General features: G+C 40.4%; 1 protein-coding gene across 16 annotated transcripts in view; it reads right to left on the minus strand.

Annotated features, from left to right (window-relative positions):
• Positions 1-1,914: 1,914 nt before the first annotated feature.
• Positions 1,915-26,353, minus strand: part of LOC111197167 (scavenger receptor cysteine-rich type 1 protein M130-like) — a 28,467-nt gene continuing 4,028 nt past the window's right edge. For 2 of the 16 annotated variants that reach the window (XM_049475159.1, XM_049475160.1), the window contains exons 7-21: positions 26,258-26,320; positions 23,582-23,890; positions 22,862-23,164; positions 22,475-22,765; positions 17,161-17,463; positions 16,713-17,027; positions 16,301-16,624; positions 15,777-16,112; positions 15,311-15,616; positions 15,141-15,209; positions 13,774-14,082; positions 13,596-13,661; positions 13,146-13,304; positions 12,924-13,016; positions 10,644-12,103 (exon numbers count right to left, since the gene is read on the minus strand). In XM_049475159.1, coding sequence (XP_049331116.1) covers positions 12,090-12,103; positions 12,924-13,016; positions 13,146-13,304; positions 13,596-13,661; positions 13,774-14,082; positions 15,141-15,209; positions 15,311-15,616; positions 15,777-16,112; positions 16,301-16,624; positions 16,713-17,027; positions 17,161-17,463; positions 22,475-22,765; positions 22,862-23,164; positions 23,582-23,890; positions 26,258-26,320 — 3,260 coding nt within the window. In that variant the 3' untranslated portion in view covers positions 10,644-12,089. Of the gene's footprint in view, positions 2,473-2,708; positions 2,780-2,879; positions 2,976-3,941; positions 4,040-4,988; positions 5,490-7,354; positions 7,437-7,523; positions 7,585-7,705; positions 7,733-7,847; positions 7,913-8,174; positions 8,280-10,641; positions 12,104-12,923; positions 13,017-13,145; positions 13,305-13,595; positions 13,662-13,773; positions 14,083-15,140; positions 15,210-15,310; positions 15,617-15,776; positions 16,113-16,300; positions 16,625-16,712; positions 17,028-17,160; positions 17,464-22,474; positions 22,766-22,861; positions 23,165-23,581; positions 23,891-26,257; positions 26,321-26,353 lie in introns of those variants that run through there. The other 14 variants (XM_049475154.1, XM_049475155.1, XM_049475152.1 and 11 more) reach the window with 14 other exon arrangements.

Genomic DNA, 26,353 nt, shown 5'->3' on the forward strand with positions numbered 1-26,353 from the left:
AGCTCTTAAACAGCGCTGGTTGTGTTTTTTTTTTCTGAACGAGCAGCTGCTGCAGGTAATGGGGCTAACTGAAGCTAAGGCTAGCGAGCTACGGTGGAGCTGGCTAAGCTAATTAGCTTAGCCAGCTCCACCGTAGCTCGCTAGCCTTAGCTATCTTACAGCGTTATTCGCCATTAACACGCTTCAGTTTAAATAGTCTCACCACGCTGTAGTTAGGTATTATAATAAGACCGCGCTTCACCGAGAGCTTAAACAGCCAGCTAGCTAAATTACTCACCGGGACTGAAAGAGCTCCCTTCGCGCTGCTCCACTCTACACCGGCAGGGTTATCACTACTGCTGCTGGAGGCCCACCGCTCCGCCTGTTTTACTGCCGCTGTTTTAAGACTGAGGGGCTTTTAATGAAAACAGAGTAAAGGGGAAACAGTAAAGAGCAGCGCAGCGGACCTTCAGCACCAGAGTGAAAAAACACTAGATTATTTAACCCAACATTAATGATTGTTCCCCCTAAATTACACCTCCTGCAAACTCCCTGAAGATCCCGAAGAAAAGGGCGACCGTCTTGTTCTTACTGACTGAATCAGGGGAGACACGACCATTCAAAACTAGGTGTGGGGGCTACGGTGCCCGAAATGTTTATATATATATATATATATATATTTTTTTTTTTATATTTTACTAGCACTCTTATGTAATTCAGAGTAAGTATAATAATTAACTATGAACAGTTATATTAAAATAATATTGTTATATTAAATCTCAGACACCCTCAAGCCACCCCCCCGCTCTTTTCTATTGACTTTGGTTTCTTCCAAAAGTCACAGCTGAACAGCTGATGAGATGATGGATGGTGCATTAGTATAGCTTGTCTAACCCATTTCTTAACGTTGGAAATTGAACAGCACACTTAATTTTCTCTCAGCTCAATGAAAGGCTGGGTTTAATGGTTTAAACTATTAGTCTGCTGTATTTTAGATGTGTTATTTTGAGATTATTTATTGCTAACGTTTATTAAAACAACATTTATGTTTTGTTCTATTTAAATTTATAAATAAAATTATGCTTAACATTATAATGTTTAAAGCAACTGATATATAAAGATAGTGAGACAAATAAAGCAGGGCTAACATTACTGGCTTTTAGTATCCTAGTCTTTCAATACTTTATAGTTCAACTGTTGTTGTTTTTTTTTTTTTTTACCTATGTCTGGATAACTTTTACAAGAAGAGTGTTTATAATTGGGCAAAAAAGGCTGTTGTCCCTGAAATGTCCAATGGAGTACGATGGTGAATAAGGGGCTCTGAATGCCAGTGCTGATACACTGATGTGACGGCTTAAGAAAACATTAGGAAAATAAAAAAACAGAGTCAAACCAAGCACTGAAATGTGAGTGTATCATAAAAGGTATATATATTATTATTCAATTTTTTTGGTACAAAATAAACATTAAGAAAAATAACCAAAACAGACCTCTTAAGTTAAGTATAAACTTAAGAACTTAAGAAAAAGCATTTTTGTGAATCCCCAGTTTAATATTTTCCCTCTGATTTTTGATCCAGCCATCCATTTGTACTGACAGCAGCAGATAGTGTATATCAATTCTAGAATTAAATTTTGTGTTTATACAGTTTGTGTTCTACACAATTACATAGTACATTATTTTATTTACTATTATAAAAGCTGCACATTTGAGATTTGATTTTAAGCCTTTTATATGAGAATGGCACTGACAGCGCTTCTGAAAAAGGTCACCTCTAAAACTGCTGATTCTAAAAAGTTTAGAGTTGCATGCCCACCTGTAAGACCAGACTTTTTACTTCTAAAAAAACAAGTCACTCAGATCTATCCTTAAAAACAATTGCAGAAATTCAGCAACCCAGATCAGTTGTTAATTCAAAAAAGAGACAGACAAGTGTTACAGAGACATTAGTATTTATTTCAATACATGTGTACTACAAAAAAATGTTTCTGCACACATAACCATTGACCATTTCACAGTGGCAGCCTCGATTGCTTTATTTGATGTACACTCAAGCTTAAAGAGTAAGATTTACATTTTGGAAGCATAATATGCTAAACTGACACAAACATTTGTCTTCATTTAAAGACAAAAAAACATTTGACAAACAAATGCATAATATTGTGATGTATGCACGGCTCAGTAAAAAGCTCTTACAGTGAAGATGGGTTATGGACATAAAGTTGAGGTTATATAGCTATAGCTTTAGGGGCACAATATACCCGAATCCAATCCCTAAACATCACTCACCTTTTATAAGTGTGTGAAAACCGACATTAGAGCAAAGATTTAGACCTTGTGCAGGGCTTAAGGGTTTTAGTTGAGATACACAAGCAAGTGTCGTCTGCTACATAAGGGTCACTGAAAGACACGGTCACACCAAAGTCCTCCTTGTAGATGTCCCAGGTTTTGGACTTACGTGGGTTGTCCAGTTCCTCCCTTGACAGATAGAGCCTGTTTTGGGACCAAAGCATTATAGATTGCATTCAAGCAGCAGTCCATATGATTTTTCCTTTTACATTGAAAGCAGTAATGTTTACTAAACTGAGAGGGGACAAAATATCAAAATATTCTAATTAATGAATTAAGTGGCCTGGCATTTTTATATATAAAATCTAAAACCAGAGTGGTCTGGTAGGTAAACAAAGCCAGTGTCTGCTTCTGAGGACAATGGACAGCAAAAACCTCACCTGTTGTTCTCTACAAATGAAGTGTTGAACCAGAAATAGAAAGGATAGTCCTCATACCCCTTTGGAAGACCCTGGGCATAGAGAACAATAGAGAAAAAACATTTTGCCAAACAACTGGAAAAAACGATGTCCATAAAATCATTCTTACGTTACAATAGATTGGGAACTTACAGCCCTGGATTCAAACATGACCTTAACATCACCACAAACCACTGGCCCTTCCTGAAAGCTGATCACCACGGCATTGTTTTCAGTATCTGGGAACAGCTGGTAAAATATGAGAACACAGTATATGAGCGAACAGTAAAATAAACACAAAGGAACATAAGACAAACATCTGAAAGACCTTTCCCAACAATTACAATGTGATTTATGTTTTAGTGGGCTGCTACTGTCTTTAAAGGTTCAATATTATGAGCTTATTGAATATTTAAAAGTTGTTCTTTAGTACATATTTAAAATATGATTTGGGGTTAAGATGATACCGATTCACAAACGCTTTCACTAGTGTATGTATGTACAAAATCTTTTAATAGTGTATGTAAGGCTGTTTTTTCACACTATAGTTTGTTTGCTCTGGTCCAAGTCAGGTAATTAATTGATTCTCTTGGAGCATTTCCCTCATGGTTTGTTGTTTTAACAGAGGATAAAATTCAAGCTCACCAAAATGAGTCACAACAATCTTTGTAATCTCTTTGGTTGTTGGTCAGAGCTGTCTTGGCTGGGAGCAAGAAAGTAAACCGATTTCTGTGCAGTTTAACATGGAACAACAGCAGAGGTGGCATGTGTTCATTTGACTGACTCCACATCTTAAAACTGACAGAGTATGCTTGACAGATGGGTTGGATCAAGGTCAGATCATGTTCTCATCACAAACCAACCAATTCAGAGTTCAGACCAACAGTTCTCAGCAGTCTCATTGCAGTTGTGATTACTGTACTCATCCATGTCCAAACAAACAGCACTACACGTAAATATGAACAGTTTATTTTGACAAATAAAAAAAGTAGGTGTGAAATCACCCTAAACTACTAAATCATTTAGGGGTTGTGGGATTAGCCCACTTCACATGTCTGTTCTGGATATGCCATATAGCTCTGGTTTTAATTAGGAAACCACTGTGTTTAAGGTTCACAGTTTTTCACTTTTTTGTACTGAAACTACTCTTGTCATTTGACTATGAGGAAGTAAATACAGTTTTATACTGTAGAAAACCTTTAAAAGTTAGCTTACCCTACAGTTCGTCTGCGTGGCACAGACACACTGGAACACCTGCTCTCTTTTCACTATGATCCGCACCTTCAGATCACTGCCATTGCCCTTTCCCACACCTGCACAACAAACACAGCAATGCCCAGGAGCATTAAATTACATAACCAATACACATAACAGTGCAGTCACTCTGAAAGGAGCAGACTGACTGCAGATTTTAATTGGAACTACACAGGAAACAGCCCCTAAACATACACTGCCCCCCAAAAGTACTTGATAAGTCAGTCTCATTTCTTTATTTCTGCTTTAGACTGAAAACAAATTGGGTTTGACATTAAAAGATGAATAGGAGACAAAAGGTCAACAATTCAGCTTTTGTCCGAACTTACCAATTTGTCTTCAATATTCATCTTTAAATTATATTTTTGTTACACCAAAATGTTTTCACTAGAGCAGAAGAAAAAAAAAATCAATTGGCCTCAGTGTTTCAATACTTTTGTAGGAGAGTGCAGACATACAGCTCTGGGAAAAAAAGAAACCACTTAAAAATCTCATTGAAAACCTCTGGAATATAATCAAGAGGAAGATGGATAATCTCAAGCCATCAAACCAAACTGAACTGCTTGAATTTTTGCACCAGGAATGGCATAAACTTATCCAAAAGCAGTGTGTAAGACTGGTGGAGGAGAACATGCAAAGATGCATGAAAACCATTTTTTTCCCCAGAGCTGTATGTTTAACTACTTGGTCTCAGTCTTCAACTGAGCACAGCAGAAACTAAAGGAGCAGTTCTGACACACTGAATATATACATACACATTCACCTCACCTCAGGAGAAATACAGTACCTGCGCACTCTCAAACTAAACGCTGTCAATCAACCATGTACACACCATCGTACCCGTGAAAAAAACCCCTCCTCAGCTAAAATGAATAAGTGAATCCAGTTTGGATATGGCTTTAGACATTCAGCTGAACAACTATGGTGATGGGTTAACCTAAAAATCAAATCAAATACATATAGAAAACATTGATGATGTCTTTAAATCAGTGAAAACTTCAGCATCACCTTTGCCTCCTTTGCAGTGGATGGCAATGACATTCCCTCAAACTGGCAGTGTAGTTCAACATGTCACTGAGAACACAATAACACAAAGTTCCATATGTGAATAAGAGCTTAGGTTCTCTGCCCAAACCCAACCCAAGGTCTGACCTGGCTCGAGATTTCCCACCACTTTCCTCAGGTTCCTCGGGCTAAAGAAAATAATATAGTTATAAGTTATTTTCATTTTATATAAAGCTATGAATCAAAATATAGCAGAAACAAATCAAACTGTTTTTAAAAAAAAGTTGCACAAGTGCAAAGCGCACACTGTCCATATTACGCACTTCACCTGCCGCTGCGCTTTCCTCCAAATGTGCTGGCTGCTTGGCAATGCTGCATCAGCAGCAGCTCGAAAAGAAGCGGTGGCTGACTTCACATGTATCGGAGAAAGAGTGTGCTAGTCTTCATCCTCCTGGTGTGTTGGGGCATTACTAGTGATAGGGGGAGTCCTAACGAGTGGGTTGGCTGTGTAAATTGGGGAGAAAATGGGAAAAAAATATAAATAAAATTATAAAAGAATTTATTTTCTTTTCTTAAACCATGTTATATTATACTAGATTAGAGGAAAGTCATTCAGACATTGTTGTAGCCTAATGTTTAGGCCTTTGGATCATTGTTTGCATTGTTCATGTTATAATCTTTTGGAGATCTGTTCCTAATAATTAATAATATTTTTCTTAAATAATAGGTCTTATTCATTCTTCACTCATTCTAAACAGAACGAAAATGTTTTTTAAAAGCTCAGTTTTAATGCTCTACTTACTCAAAAAATGTCAGGTTTAATTCGGGCTTTGGCTCAAAATGACAGTGTATGGGGCAGGTTGGGTCGAGCTCTAATGTGAATCCTTATACTGCATTCCATCTGAAGTAGGAATTCAGAACTGGAAATTTCCAAGTTCTAAGTAGAACATTTCAACTGGAATAAACCCACAAGTTCAGAACGCAAGATGGCTGCACCAAACATCAACAGTAGTAAAAGCAGTAGTATTTTACGTTTCATTAGCACGTCTAGCTGTTCATGTTTCCATTGTGTGTGTGAATGTGCGTCTGGTATCGCTGACAATGCAAAAAATTATAACCTGGGACATATAATGTGGGACATTTTTTGGTTACATTTGCTATAAAACACTGGTACATGATTAATAATTAAGTTGTAGTAAACATGAAAGTCTTTAGCTTATTTTATAATTCCCTCTGGAAAAAAAGAAAACAAGGGTAAAATATGTATACACATGTAGATTACAAATAGTGTTAACCTATAAATTTAAATTATTTTCTGTGCCTTTTCTATGCTTTCACAGCACATTTTAATGACCATAGCGTGTTTAAAGCATCAGAGTAGACAAGAATGTATATCAAAACTGATTATAGTAGGCCTATATTTACATTAAATATATTTAAATAATTAAAAAAAAACATTTATTTAAGCAATGCTAAGACACAATCTTCAATAATAAAATGTGTCAAATTCTGAGCGCTCCATAATGTAGGGCTAAATTACTTCACTCTGCACTGATGTATTAATCAGCTCAGGCCCATAAACATTTGGTAAACATTTCTAATGTTTAACCTGTAAACAGTATTTCACACTTTCATCAAACATGATATAGAATCTTCTGTTTAAAACTTTGAACAGAATCAATTTTTAAATAAACTAATTTGGCATATATCTGGCTGTCAGGGAATATGTTTAGGTTGTGTCTATATTGTGTAGATTCTTTATTTTTTAACAGCTTTTAAATGCATCTGTTTAAATGTTGCCTTCTTGTCACCATTACTGGTAATTTACTTGCATATATAACCAATATGCTTCCCAAAGAGTGGAAGAGAGCAAGAGCTTAATTACAGCCTAAACACCTAGATTTTTCTCTGTGAATTTACAGTTATATTCCATCTGAAACTCCAATCAAGTTATCAAATTATTTTTTAAATAGCTTTTCTCAGTCGATAAACAGAGTCGATAAATGGAAACACAAAGATCACAAAGAGTAAATTTGACTTTGACTTTGTTTTTTTTTGTTTTGTTTTTTTCCAAAACTTATCCAGGCCTGAAAATGACTATTTTCAAGTTCCTTGACTTTTCCAGGTTTTTCATGACCCTGTTCCACAGTGCTTCATACACACCTCAAAAATAGCTAGTTATGTACAGGTGCAAGTTTCACTTATAGGGTAAGACATTTTTTCGACATATTTTGTACAGTTATTTTAACAGAACGTTGTCGACTCAGGTGTGAAGTTATTCCCAGCTCCAACATCCAACATAAAAGCTAAATGGAACACAACGTTAACGGCAGAAGAAGCATTTGAGTAAAGTGCTGCTCATTACTTACTCTAATGACGGTACGTTATGGTCGTCAATCATCACTCGTTGCACTCTGTAATGGAAGAACAGTGGATCGTAGCCTTTTTGACCTGAAACAAGACCAAAGCTATGCTCAGCACCACTCATTTATTGAGTGTCTCCAGCAATATAATATAATATTATATGATCTAACTTACTGCAGAGATTGTAAACTCTGTAATGATCGGGATGCTTTGTGTCCAGAAATATGGCAGCTTCCTAAATACAGCAAATTGTAACATTGTTACATAAAAATCTGTTTAAATCAATAATTCAGCTAAAATAATTGCCTTCTACAGACTTTTCAGTTTTATTTTATTTTCTTAATTGTTAAGCTTACTTTTATGGGATTTCTGTAGAGTGCCTGCTTTCCAGGTGAGGGAAAAGACATGGCAACAAACATTATTAACTATTGGATCCCAAACCAAAAGCAGAAAATCTAGATTCAAATAAGATTACATAATTAGGTAAAGCATCCCAACCTGTGACATAGGTGAGATCCAAATCAAATCCATCCTTTTTGTTACCGCCTTTTGTTCTCAGATACCTGCAAGATTCACAAATGCCACAAATCAGCATACAAACAGTAACTTGGGTGTATTTTAAAAGGTTTTGATGGATTTTAATAATTTTCCAACCTATTTCTAAATACATCAAAATGTTTAATTTTTTTTATTTAATTCTCTCTGAATCATGATGAAATAATCAAACTGTAATTAAGTTTAACATTTCATTAGAATCTATATGAATAACTGATATAATTTAATTAAAATAAAAGAATGATGGCCAGCATCCATTTAGATCCTCACCTTTCTTCTAGTGACCTTCTCCAGATCTTTCTTCTGAGAGGCCAGACGAAAGACACGCACCAGGATAACTATCCTCAAAGAACTATCCTCAGGAAGCTCACCACCCTGTTAATGATAGAGAAAATCACATGAATAGCTAAGAAAGAACAACATGTAGATGAATAGTTTACCACATCATCTGAACACAGCATTTGTTCTTTGCACTGTATGATAATTTAATGATGAATGGACTAATCTGCGTCATGAAGTAGCTCCGTAAGTTAGCAAACTAACTTACATAGCTAAGCTGTTTTGGTTCTACTGTCCCCAAACGCCCCATAAACTCGAGCCACGAGACTCATATAGCTTTCATTGCCAAGATTTTACCTGCTATCACTAAAGATTAATAAGATAAATACACGTTAGCCCTGTAAATCCACCTAACGTGCAAATGATCTTAACGCCAGCACGAACGAGTAACGGATTAGTAAACACGCAGGTAACCCTCGCTGTTTCTGAAAGAAAACTTCTCCTCTGTCTCTGTTTATACAGCGATGGTTTGGGTTTAAAGCTGGGTTTGTTGTGCTGGATATTTGCTGCAATATTATGAACTGAGATCAACCAGTGCTAACCAGTGACTTTAAAAAACAAATAAACACAGCTGTTACTGGACTGAAGGGGTTTTAAATATATTGTAGCGTCCGCCTGGACTCTGAAAGAAGGACCGAGTAGGCAGTTTAAGTCGCTTTATTGACTTAACTTAGAACACAGGTTGCTGTAGGCCGCAACCACGCCGAAAAATTAGTGTTGTGTCGTTCATGAATCATTTGAGTGAACGAACTGAATCCAATCACTTCCCCAGCTGATTCGTTAATTTCTCAGTTCAGTAGTTAAGCTCAGCAGCGACCCCACAGGCCGGCAGGGGAACTGCTGTGTGGTCTGTGAATCACTGAATCACCGGCGAATCATGGTGGCGGAGACTCTAATTGCGAGGAAACTTGCTCAATGCTCAGTGATTCCTTCACTCACTGAACTGTTATCAGGGCTGGCGCTCTCGAGAAAGAAAAACAAGGTTGAGGCCTGGTAATAGTAATAATAACGTATATTGTTATCATGGTTATTTTTTTATAATATTATTACTATTAGTAATAATAGTTGTATAACAAGCATATTCATAACCAATAGACAAAGTTTCTGAAGTAAAGGGCATAAGGCCACCTTTATCATGATGATCCTGTTTGGATTTAATTTGTTCTGCACCCACAACAGTGAGCGTATGGATGTGTCTTTGTTTTATTTATATGTATTTATTTTAGTTTCTTGACCTTTTGTTTTGCACTACAGTTACGCTATTTATTTTCAATTTGATTGCACATTGAAGTTGATACTTTCTTCTGAATGTAATTTTTTTTATGTTAATTTTGCTCTTAATGTAATATCTATGTTGCAGAAGTTCATACTTATTTTTTGTATTATGTTATTTGTAATGTGATGTATATATATATAAATCACATTACAAATAACATAATAAGAAAAGTCTCCCGTTTTTTTTACAAGTGTTGTAAAATATATATAAATAACAAATATTGAAATATGTAACTAACTGTTGGGTTTATTATACGATAGCGTATAATAAACCCAACATTTAGTTATATATTTCAATATTTGTTATTTATATATATTTTTACAACACTTGTAAAAAAAACGGGAGACCTTTCCGTCTCCCATCTTTTTAGTGAACTTATTCTAATGGTTCAGTTCATCTAAAAGAGCTGTTATGCCCATCACTACGAAAAATAACAAAAGGCTAGTGCTAACTGGTTAACTCTAGCTCTCACTCTCAGCACACACTCACGGGCAGCTCTTCTCTCTCTCTCTCTCTCTCTCTCTCCCTTCACACACACACACGCGCTTTCCTGCTCTGCCCCTCCCCCTACCCCAATCACAAGCCCAGCACAGAACAGAACAGTGAATTCACAGTGAACAGAATATAAAAGCAGCTTCGCTACAATATAGCTAATTGTTAAGAATTTAAAGATTAGGCTCCTGAAAGCCAGTAATGTTGACCCTGCTAAAAAGTCCAGCTCAAAATCAGAAGAAAACATTCCCTATACTCCCTATATTTAACGATATAGCCTCCCAGTATAAAGTACGTTTTTTCTGCTTTTGAGATGGATTATTTAGTAGAGAGTGTAAATCTGTACTGCAGTAAAAGTGTGTAGTTTCATAAACTTGGCTCGACCTAAATTTGGCTCACTATCTTTATAGGTCAGTTGCTTTAAAACAAAGTAATGTTAGCATAATGTAATGGAAGTGTGACTATTTTCACCGGGTAAAAGAAGCTTTTTTTTTAACACAGGGGGACTAATTTCATCCCTTAATTTAAAACTTCACAGTGCAGTTTACACTACACTGCAAAAAAAAAAAAACTAGACATAAAATATATGCAAATTAAGACAAATATATGTATTAAGCAAAACAAATCTTAGTAAGATTTCTTACAAAAAAGCAATGGCAAAGTCTCAAAATGAGTGAAGTAACACCTAAATCAAGCAAAAAAGTCACTGTTTATGGACACAAGAATCAGAATAACTTGATTGCTGCTTAATTGTGCTTATTTTGAGTTCAAATTACAAATTCTAAGTAAGAATGATTAAGATAATTATCCCTAAAATAAGCAAAATAATCTAACACTTACACAATGCTTAGTAAGACAAAAAGTCTTATCAGAGAAGAAAATAAGATTTATTGCCTTAAATTTAGATAATTTCACTTGCTAAGATTTAGTTTTTTGCAATGTAATGACTGTGAACAACTTATTACAATATAGATAACTAACTACCTATGTAGTTATGTATGCATTAGTATGGTACCTAAGCTGTCAGTCCTCTGCTATTCTGAGCACTTCAGAATAAAGATGAATCATATTTGTCAGCAAGTTCTTAGATTTTAAAATGCTATTTTATTATACACACACACACACACACACACACACACATATATATCATATATATATATATAATGAGAGTACACCAATTTAGCTGTGAGTAAAGGAGAGATTCTAGTTGAGAAACTGTTAAAATGAAATGTAGTTTTAAGAATGTCAATTAGCAGTATTGCCATTTTATCTCAGTTTTGGTTGTCTTTCATTTTTGCATCATCTGAACCTGGGAGTTGTTCTTTAAATTGTCAATATGTCCATACATACACCTTGTTTTAAATAGCTTGTGCTTAATTTAAATGAAACAAAACTTAAAAGCTGGTGTTTTAATAAATATTAGCAATAAATAATACACATCTAAAACAGTAAAACCATAAATGTAATACATACTTTTTATTTGACTAGACTAGGCTTAAATGTTTTGTTGACTAAATGACTAAAGTGTGACAAACAAAAGACTAAAACTAAATTAAAGTCACCTGTCAGAATGAATGATGGACTGTATCTGTACTTAATTTTAAATACTTGTCATTCTTAATTCTCTGTTCTGAACATTTTCATCCAGGCTTGCTTGTTTAAAAAAAATAGTTGTTTTACTAATTCTATTATTTCATCATGATAGTGTGTATCCTGCAGTAAAGTTATTTATTTGGTTACTTTTTTGACATTTCTAGTTTAGTACATTAATTACAAATACAGGCAGTGTATAAAATGGTATGAGAGAAGTGCTGAATCAGGGGTTTGCCCAGGATCCCATACAAGCTAAAAACAGTGTATGTTAATGAGACAAATGTATGAACTATGGAGAACTGTAGATCTTCTTATTTGGATAAACTATTACAGGACTACAGTAACTATGTGAAAGTAAATCTACAGATCTTTCTCTTCTGTAAATTCAGGCCCAGTCCCCGAAGACCCAGCATCTTCAGTGTCCTGGAGCTCAAGCAGCAGCACTTGCCTCTCCACCGTCTCCATCCCCACCCGAAAGAGGAAGATCAGCAGAAGGAGGCTTCCAGGATGTAAAGAGGAGGAGAGGAGAGGGAGAGCAGATCAAAGCTTTGTAAATTGCTTTCTAAATAAGTGTTTTTTTTTATTGTTATTGCTTGTGTCTGTGTTTTCTATTTATTTGTTACAAAAATGTAAATGTGGGTTTGAGGGCCTGATTTAAGTGTCTCCCTATTTCTTCCTTTTCTTCTTCTTTCTTTTCCCTTTTCCCCAAGATCTCATGACCTCTCGCCACAGAAATAACTTTCTGGTCTCAAAAAAGTAAACAGGCACAGTAACATATTTTGATAGTTTGAGGTGCTACACATTTGGTACCTACAGCACATGTGAACCTACAGAAACTCCATGCACAAACAATAAAATAATCCCTGTCAATCATCTTGCATTACTGTTACAGAAACTAAACATCCACAGGGTCTAAAAGTCTAACACTGCCCTCTACTGGAAACTGAAAATACTGGTAGTGCCCTATGATAGTGAATATTAAAGTTGCAATAAAAGAGCAATACATAGAACAATAAAAAGCAAAGAAAACTAAAATTATTGTTAAAAAGTTTTTTTATCCAATAGCTTTTATAAATACATTTTATTGAATGAGAAGATACATTATTCAGAACATTATTCAGTGGGAAGAAAAGATAGATAAATTGGTGTAATTTATTAACAAAGGAAGAAAATCTACAAAAAAACACTAAATATTTAAACACTAAAATATAACAATATGAAAAGAGAGTTATCTGACAAGTATTTGATTAACTGCTACATTATTTCTGTAAAGACCAGACATTTCTGCTTTGAGAGAAAAAAAAACATTTTACTCTTACTTTCAGTTGAGACAGTAATTCTTTTAGGGATGAGCCTGGTGTCAATCTCCTCATAGACAGGCTCAGCTGAAGTCTTCCTCCTCTTAGAGATCACTGTGAGAGAGACAGAGAGAAACATGGAGTCAGTTCAGTAGAAGAGAAGACTGATGACAGACTGAAGTACTAATGATGATTAGAGAAAGTACAGAAAGTGGATTGTAGATGATCTCTGAATCCCCCTACCTCTCCTGAGCACTCTGTTCTGATAAAACAGCACAACCAGAAGCACTAAGGCCAGGAAGAGCACAGATCCCAGAACCAGGAGAGACACTGGATAGATGGAGGGAACAGCTGGTGGAGGAGTTTGTGGAAGTATGATTCTTCTTGTCTGTGGTTGAGAATCTAAAAAAACAAATATACAAAATGTATAGACAATTTATACATGAACACAGTCCTTTTATTGGATGTGAATAATTTTGTGATGACATATGAAATGTCTATAAACACAGAATGATCTAGACAGACTAGTGCAAAGCACATACAGACTCTCACTATTGTTACTTTCTATCCTTCCCAAAAACATTACAATTATTAAATGATGGAAACCAAATGTGTGTGACCAACATTATGATCAACAATAGTTACCGAAGTTGCTATCAAGCCTGTTTACAATGGAGAAAAGTGGTCCCTGACCTTGCAAGACAAAATGTCCCATCTGTCCTCTTTTATTATTTAAAGGCAAAGTATGATACAGGAAGCCTAGTGAGTGAGCATAAAATAACAATGTGATGTAAGTATTTTTCTCAAGCATGTGTAAAGTTTCTGTAACAGTTAGGAGGCAAATATATTCAATTGTGTCTGTTCCTCTGACCTCCACAAGTGACTCCAGCACTGTGGGAGCAGTCAGTGTGGTTCTTCAGGGAATGAGGACAGTCCCACAGGTGAATCTCATTCCCTCTACACTTCACTCTGTTCATCCAGATAGTTCCTCCACCAGAACCATCAGCAGCTCTTCTATTAGCACTCAGCGCCGGCCCACAACCCAGCTGCCTGCAGATCACCTGAGCATCCCTGATGTCCCAGAGATCACCACATACAGACCCCCATGTTTTATTATGATACACCTGCAGCCATCCAGAACAGCTTCCTACTCCTCCCCTCAGCCTCAGAGGAATGTGCTCTACAAACACACCACAGAGGGAAAAAAATGATTATCCATCAAAGTCTTACAAACATTTACAACAGTCGTATATACTGTATGATGAAATATGTTCTTATAGAGATAGAGAAAAAAGCATTGTAAGATGAAAAATATATACAAGCAGAAGAGAGCAGGAGAAAAAAAAAAACAGAAGTAGCCATAGTAAAAAAAAAAAAGCACTTACCTTGTTTTACCGTTTTAGTTGAAACAGTTGATTTTTTTAAACTAATATTTTTTTAAAATAAGATATTGCTTCTAATAGAGTGTAGTTTGTCTGTCTTCAGCAAGCTGTCTGTTACACCTGTTATTTCCACCACTAGGGCTGTGCCATATCGTATCAAACGCAAAAAACGATACTATACCCTGAAATATCGTGCCATATCACCCACCCCTAATTATCACTGCAGGGCACCACTGGGGTTGCTGTTTTTATCTGTCCAATATTATTCATTTTACTTTATTATTAATTATATAGATTATATAGAGTGCATTAATAGTATCATGACTTTCTTGATCACTGATGTCTGTTACCATCTGATAAAAAGTCTTGTATTTTTTTATATCGTAGTTTGGGGGGGTGCCATATCATATGCAAAAACAGAATTTAATTTTTATTTTGTTTCAGTAGTGTATTTTTAAAATAATATCTTTAATTCAGTGTTTTGTCATATCACCAAGAGTACTGTTATCGCGATAAATGCCATGAAACATCGTGATATTGTTTTAGGGCCATATTATCCACCCCCATCCACCACACCTGTCCTGTCTACACCTGAATTCCTCAGACTTACATAGACACTCTGATGGACTCCATTACCCAGAATCCCTCTCTAAACCTTTGTTAAAAATATCACTGTAGAAGTGTTATCTAAAATATGTTAAAGTGCAAAAAAATATGCAAACTACAAATAAAACAGTGCGAGCAAAGACAAGAATTGCTTATTAGTGAAAGCATGCTGGCAGAACATGCAGTCAAAAAGAAAGAAAATGTAGTTTATCAAAGACATGATCATTTTGATAATGATAAGTTTTCTTACTTGAGCACGGTCTCTCATGAGGAGATGAATCACACAGCCAATTTGTCAAATCTAGTGTATTTCCATTCTCTGTGGTAGGACAAAAAATCAAATATTATGAAATTCCAATTACAAACTACATTAGTTCTAGCATTCTTTAAAGTCTTTAACACCTCATCATATCTGCCTACCTGAGCAGGTAATGCAAGCAACCTCATTGCGATTATCACACCTGTTCTCCCCCCAGGAAGAAGATGGACAGTGCCACAGAGTGGAGTCATGTTTCCTACATTTTCCATTATCCAGCCAGTTAGGAGCTGATTCCACTCTTGCTTTAGACCAAGACTCACTGCCAGTTCTTCCACAGTTCAGCTCTCGACAGATCAATTTTGCCGTTTCATCAGTCATCCCATTTACACACACATTCCCCCAGGTTCCATTACAGTACACCTCCAGATTCCCCTCACAGCCCTCAGTCAGTCTGATCTCTTTATACTCTGGCGGGAGAAAGATAGCTAGCTAGTTATGCACATTGATTTAAACGTGCAAAAGTTTCTTCTTTATTTATTCAAAATGTACCTCCAGTTGTACATAGATAGGGCATTGGTACTTGATTACAAGATCATTACAAACTGAGCAATTCAAGATACGAAGTACCTGAGCACACGACTCCTACATCATCCTTGTGTCCACATTCATCCTCTCCACACAGCTGATATCTGCAGTTCCACAGAGACGCCTCGTTCCCCTCACACTCCACCTCATTAAGCCAAATGGGTCCAGTTCCAGATCCAAACCGGGCTGGTACCGGTACTGGAGCACTGAGGGCCACTCCACACTGCAGCTGTCTGCAGACCACCTGCGCATCCTCAATATCCCACAATTCATCACTCACTGTCCCCCATGATCCACTGTGGAAAACCTCCAGCCTTCCTGCACAGTCTCCCCCAGAACCAACCAGCCTGATGGAGCTGTGGACTGTGTTAGATGTACCTAAAATTTACACAAATACAAAAGATGTTTTTTTAAAACTCCTTTCACAAGATATGTGTTGTGTATATGTACTCATATTTGCCAAATAATTATTCTCAAATGTTCAAAAATATGGATAATAGAGGCACTTTTGCATGTTATCATACATACAAATAAAATTATACATATATTAACTGTGCAATGCTTACCAGAGCAGGTGATGTAGAGCTGTACTGTGGAGCTGCAGTTAACTGCTTGTGAGCTGCTGCAGTTCCTCAGATGAGCTTCACTCCCAGAGCAGTTGAAACCCGTCACACACATGTAGCTGTGTTCAGGACTGGATGAAGAGGAGCTGGAGATGTTGAGTACAGAACCATAGCCCAGCTGTCTGCAGACCACAGAGGCCTCAGACTCACTCCAGGAGTCCAGCAGAACTCTCCTCCAGTCCTGCCTGAAGAACACCTCCACTTCCCCCTCACACTCCATCCCTCCAGACAACCGCACTCCTCCCTCATGAGACGCCAGAGAAGAACCTGAAGAGAAAAAAATATATTACTTGGCTTAAAATGAGGGAGTAATAAACTTTCAGTTATTTATTATACTGCAACTGTAAGATCTCACCACTACAGATAACTCCAGCATACTGTTCATGAGAGCATGCAGTTCGACTCCATGATGAAATGGGACATTTTAACAGGTGTGTTTCGTTTCCCTGACAATCAAACACATCAGCCCAGATCCGGCCACTCCCCTCCCCAAACCAGTCTGACCCCAACACAGCCACAGCACTCCCACACTTCAGCTGAGCACAGAGGACACTGGCAGCTCTCATATCCCAGCTTACATCACACACTGTACCCCACTCACTGAGGTACTGGAGCTCCACTCGACCAGAACAGGAATCTGAGCCGTTCATCAGCCGAGCCTGAGTGTGACCTGAATTAACAGAGGAAAAATAGTAGGCAACAATAATACAATACAATAATAATAAAAAAAATACAGTAATTACAAACTAATTGCTCACAGTTTAGTACTAATCTAAATCTTTTACAAACATACTTCATCATACCAGAGCATCTTAGTCCCACATCCTTGTTGTGAGAGCAGTTGGGTTTCAAGGAAGGAGATGTCTGGCAGAGGTACATATGAGATTCGTTTCCTCTACACTGAAGCTCCTCTGACCACACCTGACCCTCCCCTCTACCAAAAGCAGCTGCTCCCAGAACCTCCACAGGAGAACCACAGCCCAGCTCTCGACACACAACCTCTGCACCCTGCTGGTCAAAGTCAGCATCACACACTGTGACCCAGCTCTCTCCATGAAGAACCTCCACTCTCCCAGAGCAGCGAGATCTGCCCACCAATCTGACCCCTAAATTAGTTTATAAGAGAAAGAGAACATGTACATTAACATTAACACACAGCATTAAGTACTTGGAAACTTTAGGTTACGACCATAACCCCGGTTCTCTGATAGCATGAGTGAGGTATCTCACTATGGGATACGCCCCTCTCGCGTATTCCTCAGAAGCACTCTAACATTACGCCAGCCCTTACTGGCGTCCACTCCCAGCGGAGCATCCCTGTCCTTCAGTGAGAAAAACTGGTGGCACTGTGCGTTCTCCCTGGATGCGAACAGATCCACTGCTGGGAGACCGTACCGCTTCCAGACCATATTCACCACATCTGGGTGAAGTTTCCACTCCCCATAGCGAGGGTGGCCCCTTGAGAGTAGGTCCGCCCCTCGATTTGACACTCCCGGCACATGCGTTGCTCTGAGTGAGAGGAGGTTGGCATTGCTCCAGATAATCAGTCTGTGTGCTAGCCTGTGAAGTTGTAGGGAGCGTAAGCCCCCCTGCTTGTTGATGTAAGCCACCACAGTCATGTTGTCCGTACGGACCAACACATGAGAGTTTTCCACATACGGAAGAAAATGACGTAGAGCCAGGCATACTGCCCTGAGCTCCAGAACATTTACATGAGCCAAGCGTAAGCTCGGACTCCACTGTCCATTTACCGACCTCCCTTCGTGGGTGGCACCCCATCCCCATAGAGACGCATCGGTAGTGATTACTTTTCTGGCACTGATCGTGCCTAACGGTGCGCCCTGTGACAGGAAGCGCGGATGCTTCCACAGTCGCAGTGTCCGCGCACCCTGAGCTGACACAATAATTTTCCTGCGTGCGTACATTCGCGGGTCCAGACCGAGTTTCGCCACCCAGCGCTGAAACCCCCTCATATGTAGCCTCCCTAGGGGAATAGCAGCCAATGCTGACGCCATCAGACCCAAAAGTCTGTAGCACATCCTCAGCTCCACATAATTTCCCCTTCGAAACTGGGCGAGGCATGCCTGAAATGCCTCCACTCTGTCTGGGGAAAGCCGAGCTCTCATCGCCACTGAGTCTAGGGACAGTCCGATGAAAGTTACTGACTGGCTGGGGTTCAGCACACTTTTGGCCAAGTTGATTTGAAACCCCAGCCATGAGAGGTGTCTCATTAAGTATTCGGTGTGTGTCACGGCTTCTTCCTTTGACTTTGCAGCCAAAAGCCAGTCGTCCAAATACGTTGCCAGACGAATTCCATTCGCCCTGAGCGGCCCTATCGCTGCTTCTGTGCATTTGACAAAAACGCGCGGGCTCAGAGAGAGGCCGAACGGGAGTACCATATACTCGTATGTCCTCCCCTGAAAGGCGAATCTGAGAAACTTTCTGTGGGGAGGGTAAATGGGAATGTGAAAGTATGCATCTTTTAGATCGATGGTGGTGAACCAATCGTCTGGGCGTACAAACTTTAGCAGTGCTGAGTGAGTCAGCATCCGGAATTTGTACTGTCTGAGGTGTTTGTTTAACGCTCTCAGGTCCAGTATAGGTCTCATGCCCCCTCCCTTTTTGGGAACTATAAAATACCTCGAGTAGAAGCCGCTCCGGCTCTGCGTTGGAGGTACTACTTGAATCGCTCCTTTCTCTAAAAGAGAGGCTATCTCTGCTTCTAGAAAACTGGCAGCATTTCCCCTCGCCTGTGACCATATTATGTCTGAGAATCGAGGGGGGGTGTGTGAAAATTGGAGCCTGTACCCTTTCTCCACAGTTCTGAGCACCCATTGCGACGCGATACACGCGCGCCAGCGCGCTATTCGCTGTGTTACAGCTGGCTGCAGCGCCACCAGTGGAGCACTGCTGCCCTCTAGTGGAGGGCAGCACTGCCTCGCTCTGGCAGCTGCGCATGCGCGCGTGGCCGGCTCTGGTACAGAGCTTATGTGGCCCTGCGCCGCTAAGTGCACAGTGTTCCTTATGTTTTTCAACAATAGGGCATTTTTGTTTTGAAGTGCCCTCGGCCCGTGGCCTGGTTGCACAATGGGGTACAATTTTATTTTTGTTGAACACAGTGTGTTTTTGACAGTGGACAGGGGTTTTCTGAACTGAACAAAGTCCCACACTTCTGAACTGTGAGCCGCAACTGCAGGCTCTAGGGACTGGTCCCCCAGTGGGAGAGGGGCGTGTGTCTGGCAAACACGCTTTCCCTCCCCCGGCAGCGAGTTAGGTTGCCTGCGAGGCCCTCTTGCCCAGGCGGGCGCGAGGCGGCGCTTGTCGGCTTCCGTGCTGGTCCACTGGTGCAGCTGGCTTGTTACCCCATGCTCCTCCACTCTCAGCTTTGGGTTTTGCTGGTGGTCTGGGCTGTGGTGGGGTGGGTCGCTTTGGAATCCTGTAGCCAAGCGGAGCACGCGCTACCGCTTGTGCAAAGGATGGGCGGGGCGCTGAGGCAGGAGGTGGGTGCACTTTCCTGGGCAGACAGGTTTGCAGAGCCTCACCCTCCCGCTTCTTTTCCTCACAGCGGCGTTGCATAGCAGCCATAGCGGGGCCGAACAAGCCCTTTGGATCCACAGCAACATCCAGAAGCTGGACTTTTTCGCGGTGTTAGAGGCTAGACAAGTTGAGCCAGCGCGCTCTCTCCTGCATGACCATGATACTCATCGCCCTTCCTGAAGCCTGGACAGCACAGCGATGTAGGCGAAGGCATAAGTCGGTCACCACGCACATCTCGTCCCAGAGCTTGTGCTCCGTGGTTCCGGCCATCTCCTCCTGAAGCTCAGCCTGATACGCCATCAGCATAGACGATGCGTTCAGAGCTCGCACACCGAGGGCAACGGATCTGTATGCCTTGTCGGTCATGGAGGACTGGAATCCGTCCGCCTTTGACGGGAAGCTAGGCGCGGATGTGGTCATGAAGGCTTTCTGGCCAGGATGGAGGTGGTGAGCGACCAGCGGCTCCACCTGCGGCAGATTGGACAGTCCATTCGCCTCCATTTCTGCGCAGTCCAGCGTAACACCGCCCAGGACCGGGTTTTTCGATGAGAAAGGTTTCGGCCAGGTGCGGGTCATTTCTTCCAGGCACTCGGGGAATAGCGGAAGAACCTGTCTCTCCATACTTTTCACCCTGGGTAAGCGCTTGCCTTCATACCGAGAACCGGCCTTCTCGGGCAGAGCGCTGGGCCATGGAATGCCCAGTTTTCCTGCGGCGCGCTTGCATACGTCGTGCAGGCTCGCACCAGCAGCTGGGGAACCACCGACCTCGCCTTCCGCGCCTGAGCTACACTCGCGAGGGGCTTGAGGCATTGCTGCCTCCGTCGGTGGAAGGAACGGATCGTCATCGTCCTCGTAGGGGAGGATGTTGTCCGAACCGTCCAGTGAATCCAGCTCCGCGTCGAGGAGTTCATCCCGCTCCTCGCGCATGCAGCCGAGCTCGTCGAGCAACGGAGATACTTCATCCATGTGCTCGGCCCAGTTTGCACTGGTACTGGCTGCAGACACCTGAGGTTGACCCTCGGGAGCTGGAGGCGCCGCCATCATGGGGTCTCGATCGGTCAAACTAGCATGGCGTGCTAGTCGACGACGGAGACTTTTCATGGGCAGGCGGGCGCAGTGGATGCAAGAACCCGTGGGGGCTAGTGCGTCTTGGGCGTGTTGCAGCCCGAGGCACTCATTGCAGCAGGGGTGAGTATCTCTTGCAGAAATATTGTTCCCACATGAGCATAGCCGCCCCAGCTTCTCATCTCTCTCTGAGGGAGAAAGAGAAGCCATTGCTAGTTAGCTTTGCAGCTAAAGTAACTCTTAGCTTTCCGGCTAAGTGTAGTTGGCTAAGGCTAATGTTTGGTGACAAGCTAGCCGATAGCACAGGGTATAGGGTTCAGCGTACTCTAGTTTGGTGACTAGCGAGTTGCACTGAGTGTTGACCACTGTTTGGAGACAGACTGGTTAGATAGTTGTTTGGAGACAAGCCTATCTTAATTGTGTCGAATGTCGCCGTAGTTAGGAATTAGCGCCCGGCGAGCGAGTGGTTAGCTCTGCTCTGTGGACAGTAGCGTAATTCCTTGGCAGCGTCGACTTGAGTCGCTTCTGAGCGAGAAGAGATGTTTGAATGACGTTCTGCCGCTCGGGCACCTGCTTTTATAGGGGGTGCCTCCCCCCGCGGACGTCAGACCTGGCCAGCCAGTAAGGGCTGGCGTAATGTTAGAGTGCTTCTGAGGAATACGCGAGAGGGGCGTATCCCATAGTGAGATACCGAATGAATGCTTGAAAGAGAACCTTAAGAAGTTCCACAGGGTTCTACTGTAGGACCGATGAAACTAATATTAGTGAAGAACTGATGACAGTGAAAAACTGCAGTGTGGGCTTACACATGGAGTCAATTAACAGTTTAAGCACTAAACACAAACAAATGTACTAATTAACTGCTTAAAATATATAAAGATAAAAACTCTGGCCATGTACCACTGAACTAAGGTGTAACTGTAATTAACTAAAAAATATTAACGCCTGTTTCTTTGTGAATGGGACTTCTGCATGGAAATCCATTATTTTCTACCAGAAAGGAAAGATTACAAAAATGTATTTCTCCATCATGCCTACAGCAATAGTCTTTCTATAATTAAGTATTGTCTTATAGTGAAAATCACTTTTCATCTCCATATAATAATTTGCTTTTTTAATAATTTGACTTAGTATATCAAGTTATTACCTACATTTAAGTTATAGTAAGACCCGGTAAGTATTTTGTATGTGCTAGTTCATACAGAGAAATCACACTGTAAGTTATGGGAACTTAAGCTCTAAAACAGGCTGTATTATAAGTGTTAACTAGGTTTATTACAGCTTATAGTTTTCTTCTATACAGTAATTTGCCACATTATTTTTTAAACGCAAAACCAGGTCTGAGATTGAGCAAACAGTGACTGATCTAGTGGTCTTAACCAAATAAAAGTGGGTTAATATAGGTGAAAGTAGGTCATGATTATGGCAGATTAGGAAGAAATGCTATAATAAATAAATTGTGCACAACTGATATACATTCCAACGACAAGTATTTTAAGATTTAGGAGAGCTCACCTGAACAGATGACTCCAGCAAGTCGATTACAAATTTGTTCCACCCATCCAGCTGATCTACAGTGCTTCACTGAAGACTCTGATCCACTACAGTTCACATCATCCATCCAGGCTGATCTTGGTCCAAACTGAACATTTTTAAATACAGCCTCCCCACAGCCCAGCTCTCTACACACCACTGCAGCATCTCTTATATCCCAGTTTTTACCACACACTGATCTCCATGTTCTGTTATAAAAAAACTCCACTCTCCCAGCACAGCGATGGCCACCATCCACCAACCTCACACTGTCTGTACAACAGAGAGAGAAAGAGAGAGGAAAAGATGTAGAAATCTGAAAAATCAGACTGAATCTCAAAATTAATACATAAGCCATTTAGCTCATACCAGCACACACCAGTCCCACATCATTATCATGGGAGCAGTTGTGTTTGAGTGAAGATGATTTTGGACAGAAGTGAATCTGTGATTCTCTGCCTCTACACTGAAGCTCCTCTAAACACACCTGACCCTCCCCTCTACCAAAAGCAGCTGCTCCCAGAACCTCCACAGGAGAACCACAGCCCAGCTCTCGACACACAACCTCTGCACCCTGCTGGTCAAAGTCAGCATCACACACTGTGACCCAGCTCTCTCCATGAAGAACCTCCACTCTCCCAGAGCAGTGAGATCTGCCCACCAGTCTGACTTCTACAATGTGTTTATAAGAGCAAAGAGAACATGTACGTTAATATTAACACACAGCATTGGGAGGGCTGGGAGGTTAATTTGAATAGAAGGGAATTAAATTATATGGGGCAGTGATTTTTATATTTTGCACTTTTCATTAACTGAAATACAAGGATTTTAAAAATATATATATATTATTTCTTAGTTGCTAATTCTAAACCAAAGCATTCAAAACCACCTCTGTAATAATCCATTTATTAAGTGTATGAAAGTGAATTTAGGTTCAGGCTTAAACTTTTCATGTTACAAAGAAGTTTTTTTACAGGGGTGTATATAAAACAACTAACAGTTGTTTAATTAATTCAGTACATTCCAACACAGGCCTCATCACATTTGTTGACATCTCTGTGTAATATGTTTTATTTTTTTGCATCTTACCTGCACAAACAGCACCAGCGTCTTCATCATGATTACATCTCTGTCTACCCCAATCATACGACCTACAGTTCTTCAGTGAAGACTCTGATCCAGCACAGTTAGCATATTCCACCCAGATCGGTCCTGATCCTGATCCAAAGCGAGCTCTCCGTGGTGCATCTATGGCTTCCCCACAGCCCAGCTCTCTACACACCACTGCAGCATCTCTCATATCCCAGTAATCATCACAAACTGTTCCCCAATGTCCTCTATGAAGAACTTCCACTCTCCCAGCACAGCGGCTCCCACCATCCACCAACCTCACACTGTCTGTGTGGAGAAAAAAACAAACACACTGATAATCAGAGAATAATTACACTTATACTCAAATAATAATACTCAAACAAGGCTGAAATACATTTAAACCAAATCATGGACATCAAAAGCTCCCATTTAGAGATCATAAGAAATCAGTTCACTAATTTGTACTTCTATAGCAATACTAAAATGGGCTGACTGGATGATAGCAAAGTGTAAATCACATGAATGTAAGATCAAAAAGTAAATATATACTTTTCAATTAAATGCCACTTTATGCAACATCATTCAGCATGTCTGGTTTGGTGGGGGATCAGTGATGGTCTGGGGAGGCCTGTAGATGCCCAGGCCTCTACAGGTTAGACCAGCGTTTCTCAACCTTTTTTCTATCAAGACACCCTTTAAATATATGCGAGATGTCAAGGCACCCCAGTTTGGTACAGCTGGCGCAGTACTTCAGGTGAGAACGAGGGGTGTTGCTGGCGGAATATGAAATAAAATAGCGCGTCACAATTAGCGCGATTAGCGCGAAACCTGCTGACTTTTCAAACGAGTGAAATACTCTGCTACACTCACTGCTGACCTACCACTGGATGAAGAAGTTAATGGCTCTGATTCAGAGTTATCTGAATCTGCAATCTTCTTTTTAAAAAACGTCCCATGCTAGCCTGAGTGCTTCACACAACTCTCGCAGTGCATCGCGTGGGGGACAAAAACTTTACAGTGTGTCCCAATTTAGGGGCCGCATCCTTCAGAGGCTGTATTCGAAGACAGATTGCGTCACAGCTGCGCAGTAATACACCGCCTCTGTGGGTCGCATCCTTCAGAGTATGCTGCCTGTGAATTGGGACACACCCCGACACGAGCTGACTCTGGAAAGGAAATATGCACGTGAGGCGCAATATTTTGACGGCACCCCCGATGAAGCCAGACGGCACCCCAGGGTGCCGCGGCACCCTGGTTGAGAAACACTGGGTTAGACAACAGTACCCTGCCTGCTCTTAGGTATTGAGATGAAATCCTTGAACCCATTGTAAGACCCTACGCTGGCGCAGTGAGTCCGTGGTTTCTCACGGTGCATGACAATCCCCGGCCCGATGTGGAGAAAGTAGTTAAGTTCTTCGAGGATAAAGGAATTTATACCATTCACTGCCTTTCCAACAACATCCTAACAGAAAAAGAGGCCAGTATACATACAGTCCACAAAGTTAGTTTAAATATGCTGTATATATTATATATATATATGCTCAACTCAGCAGCAGAACAAGCTTTACCTCTACTCAGCCAGATAAGACTCAAGAACCTGAGAGACAGAGAGACAGAGAGAGAGAGAGAGAGAGAGATTCCCCACAGCCGCCAATCACACTCACTATGACCTTATTAGAAAGAGGAGAGGAAATTATCAAACATTTTCAGTGACAAATCAGAAGAAGCTTTTTTTTCATTTCGCCATATTTTTAAAAAGCGTCAGCACTAATTAACACAGCTCCACCTCCTTGTGTCTGTGTCTGTGTCTGTGTCTATGGGCAAAGGAAGGTACAAAGTCAGCTACCTTCTGGAGACAAACTTCAGAGAGAGTAAACACACAAAATACAGCATTAAAGCTGCACCTGCAGACAGCAGATCCAAACACATAACATCCACCATGAAGATAAGTCACAGTTTCTTTTAACTACACATACAAACAACTTTTTTGTGTTTCTCATGCTTTTACAGAGTATATAAAACTAGTTTTAATCCTGATTACAGAAACTCTGATTAAGTGTGGGAATATTGTGGGTTCCCTGTGAACTACAGCAAGGCTGGTGAGCGATGGACCAAACAAAGGCGGTTTGTCTGCCCTGTGAGGCGGGTGTAGGGTATGTTTGTGGAAATGCATCTAAGGATGCACCTACTACTCTACTGATCACAGCAGTTCCAATTACAAAATAAAAGTCCTGTTCTCTGGAGTATGCACTCGTGAGCCGAACTTACCAAGTTCGTTCTGACAAAGTACAAGAGTCCAAACTTGCTTAATCTATAATGAGAAACGGGCCGACTCTGGCGCTGCCAGGAACTTGTGAGCCCATGGGACCACAAGGGTGGTTGAGAAAACCTTTATTCTCTCTGTAATGATTAATTTATTTATCTAAAACAGTATGAAATGCATTAATTAACTGAAACATGTTGCTCAGTGTGCTTTTAAAAATGAAAAAAAAAAGAAGACACATTCTTTATAGGTGTGAAAAAATCACACTTTATTATCATAATATAGAAAACCATAATAATGTATGCTGCACAGACATATATAGATATATTTTTGATTAAGGTGAAAAGCAAATATAATTTGCATGTTTACCATGTGTCCACAATAAATCGTACGTATTAAAATATCCAAACCTGTTGTAATGTGTGGGCTCTCTTCAGCAGGTATGATATCATCATAGACCTCGCCATAGTTTTCTGTAAAAATTAAAAAATGCATTGCAGCACAGC

Source organism: Astyanax mexicanus, chromosome 2, assembly GCF_023375975.1.
Source record: "Astyanax mexicanus isolate ESR-SI-001 chromosome 2, AstMex3_surface, whole genome shotgun sequence".
Taxonomy (NCBI): domain Eukaryota; kingdom Metazoa; phylum Chordata; class Actinopteri; order Characiformes; family Acestrorhamphidae; genus Astyanax; species Astyanax mexicanus.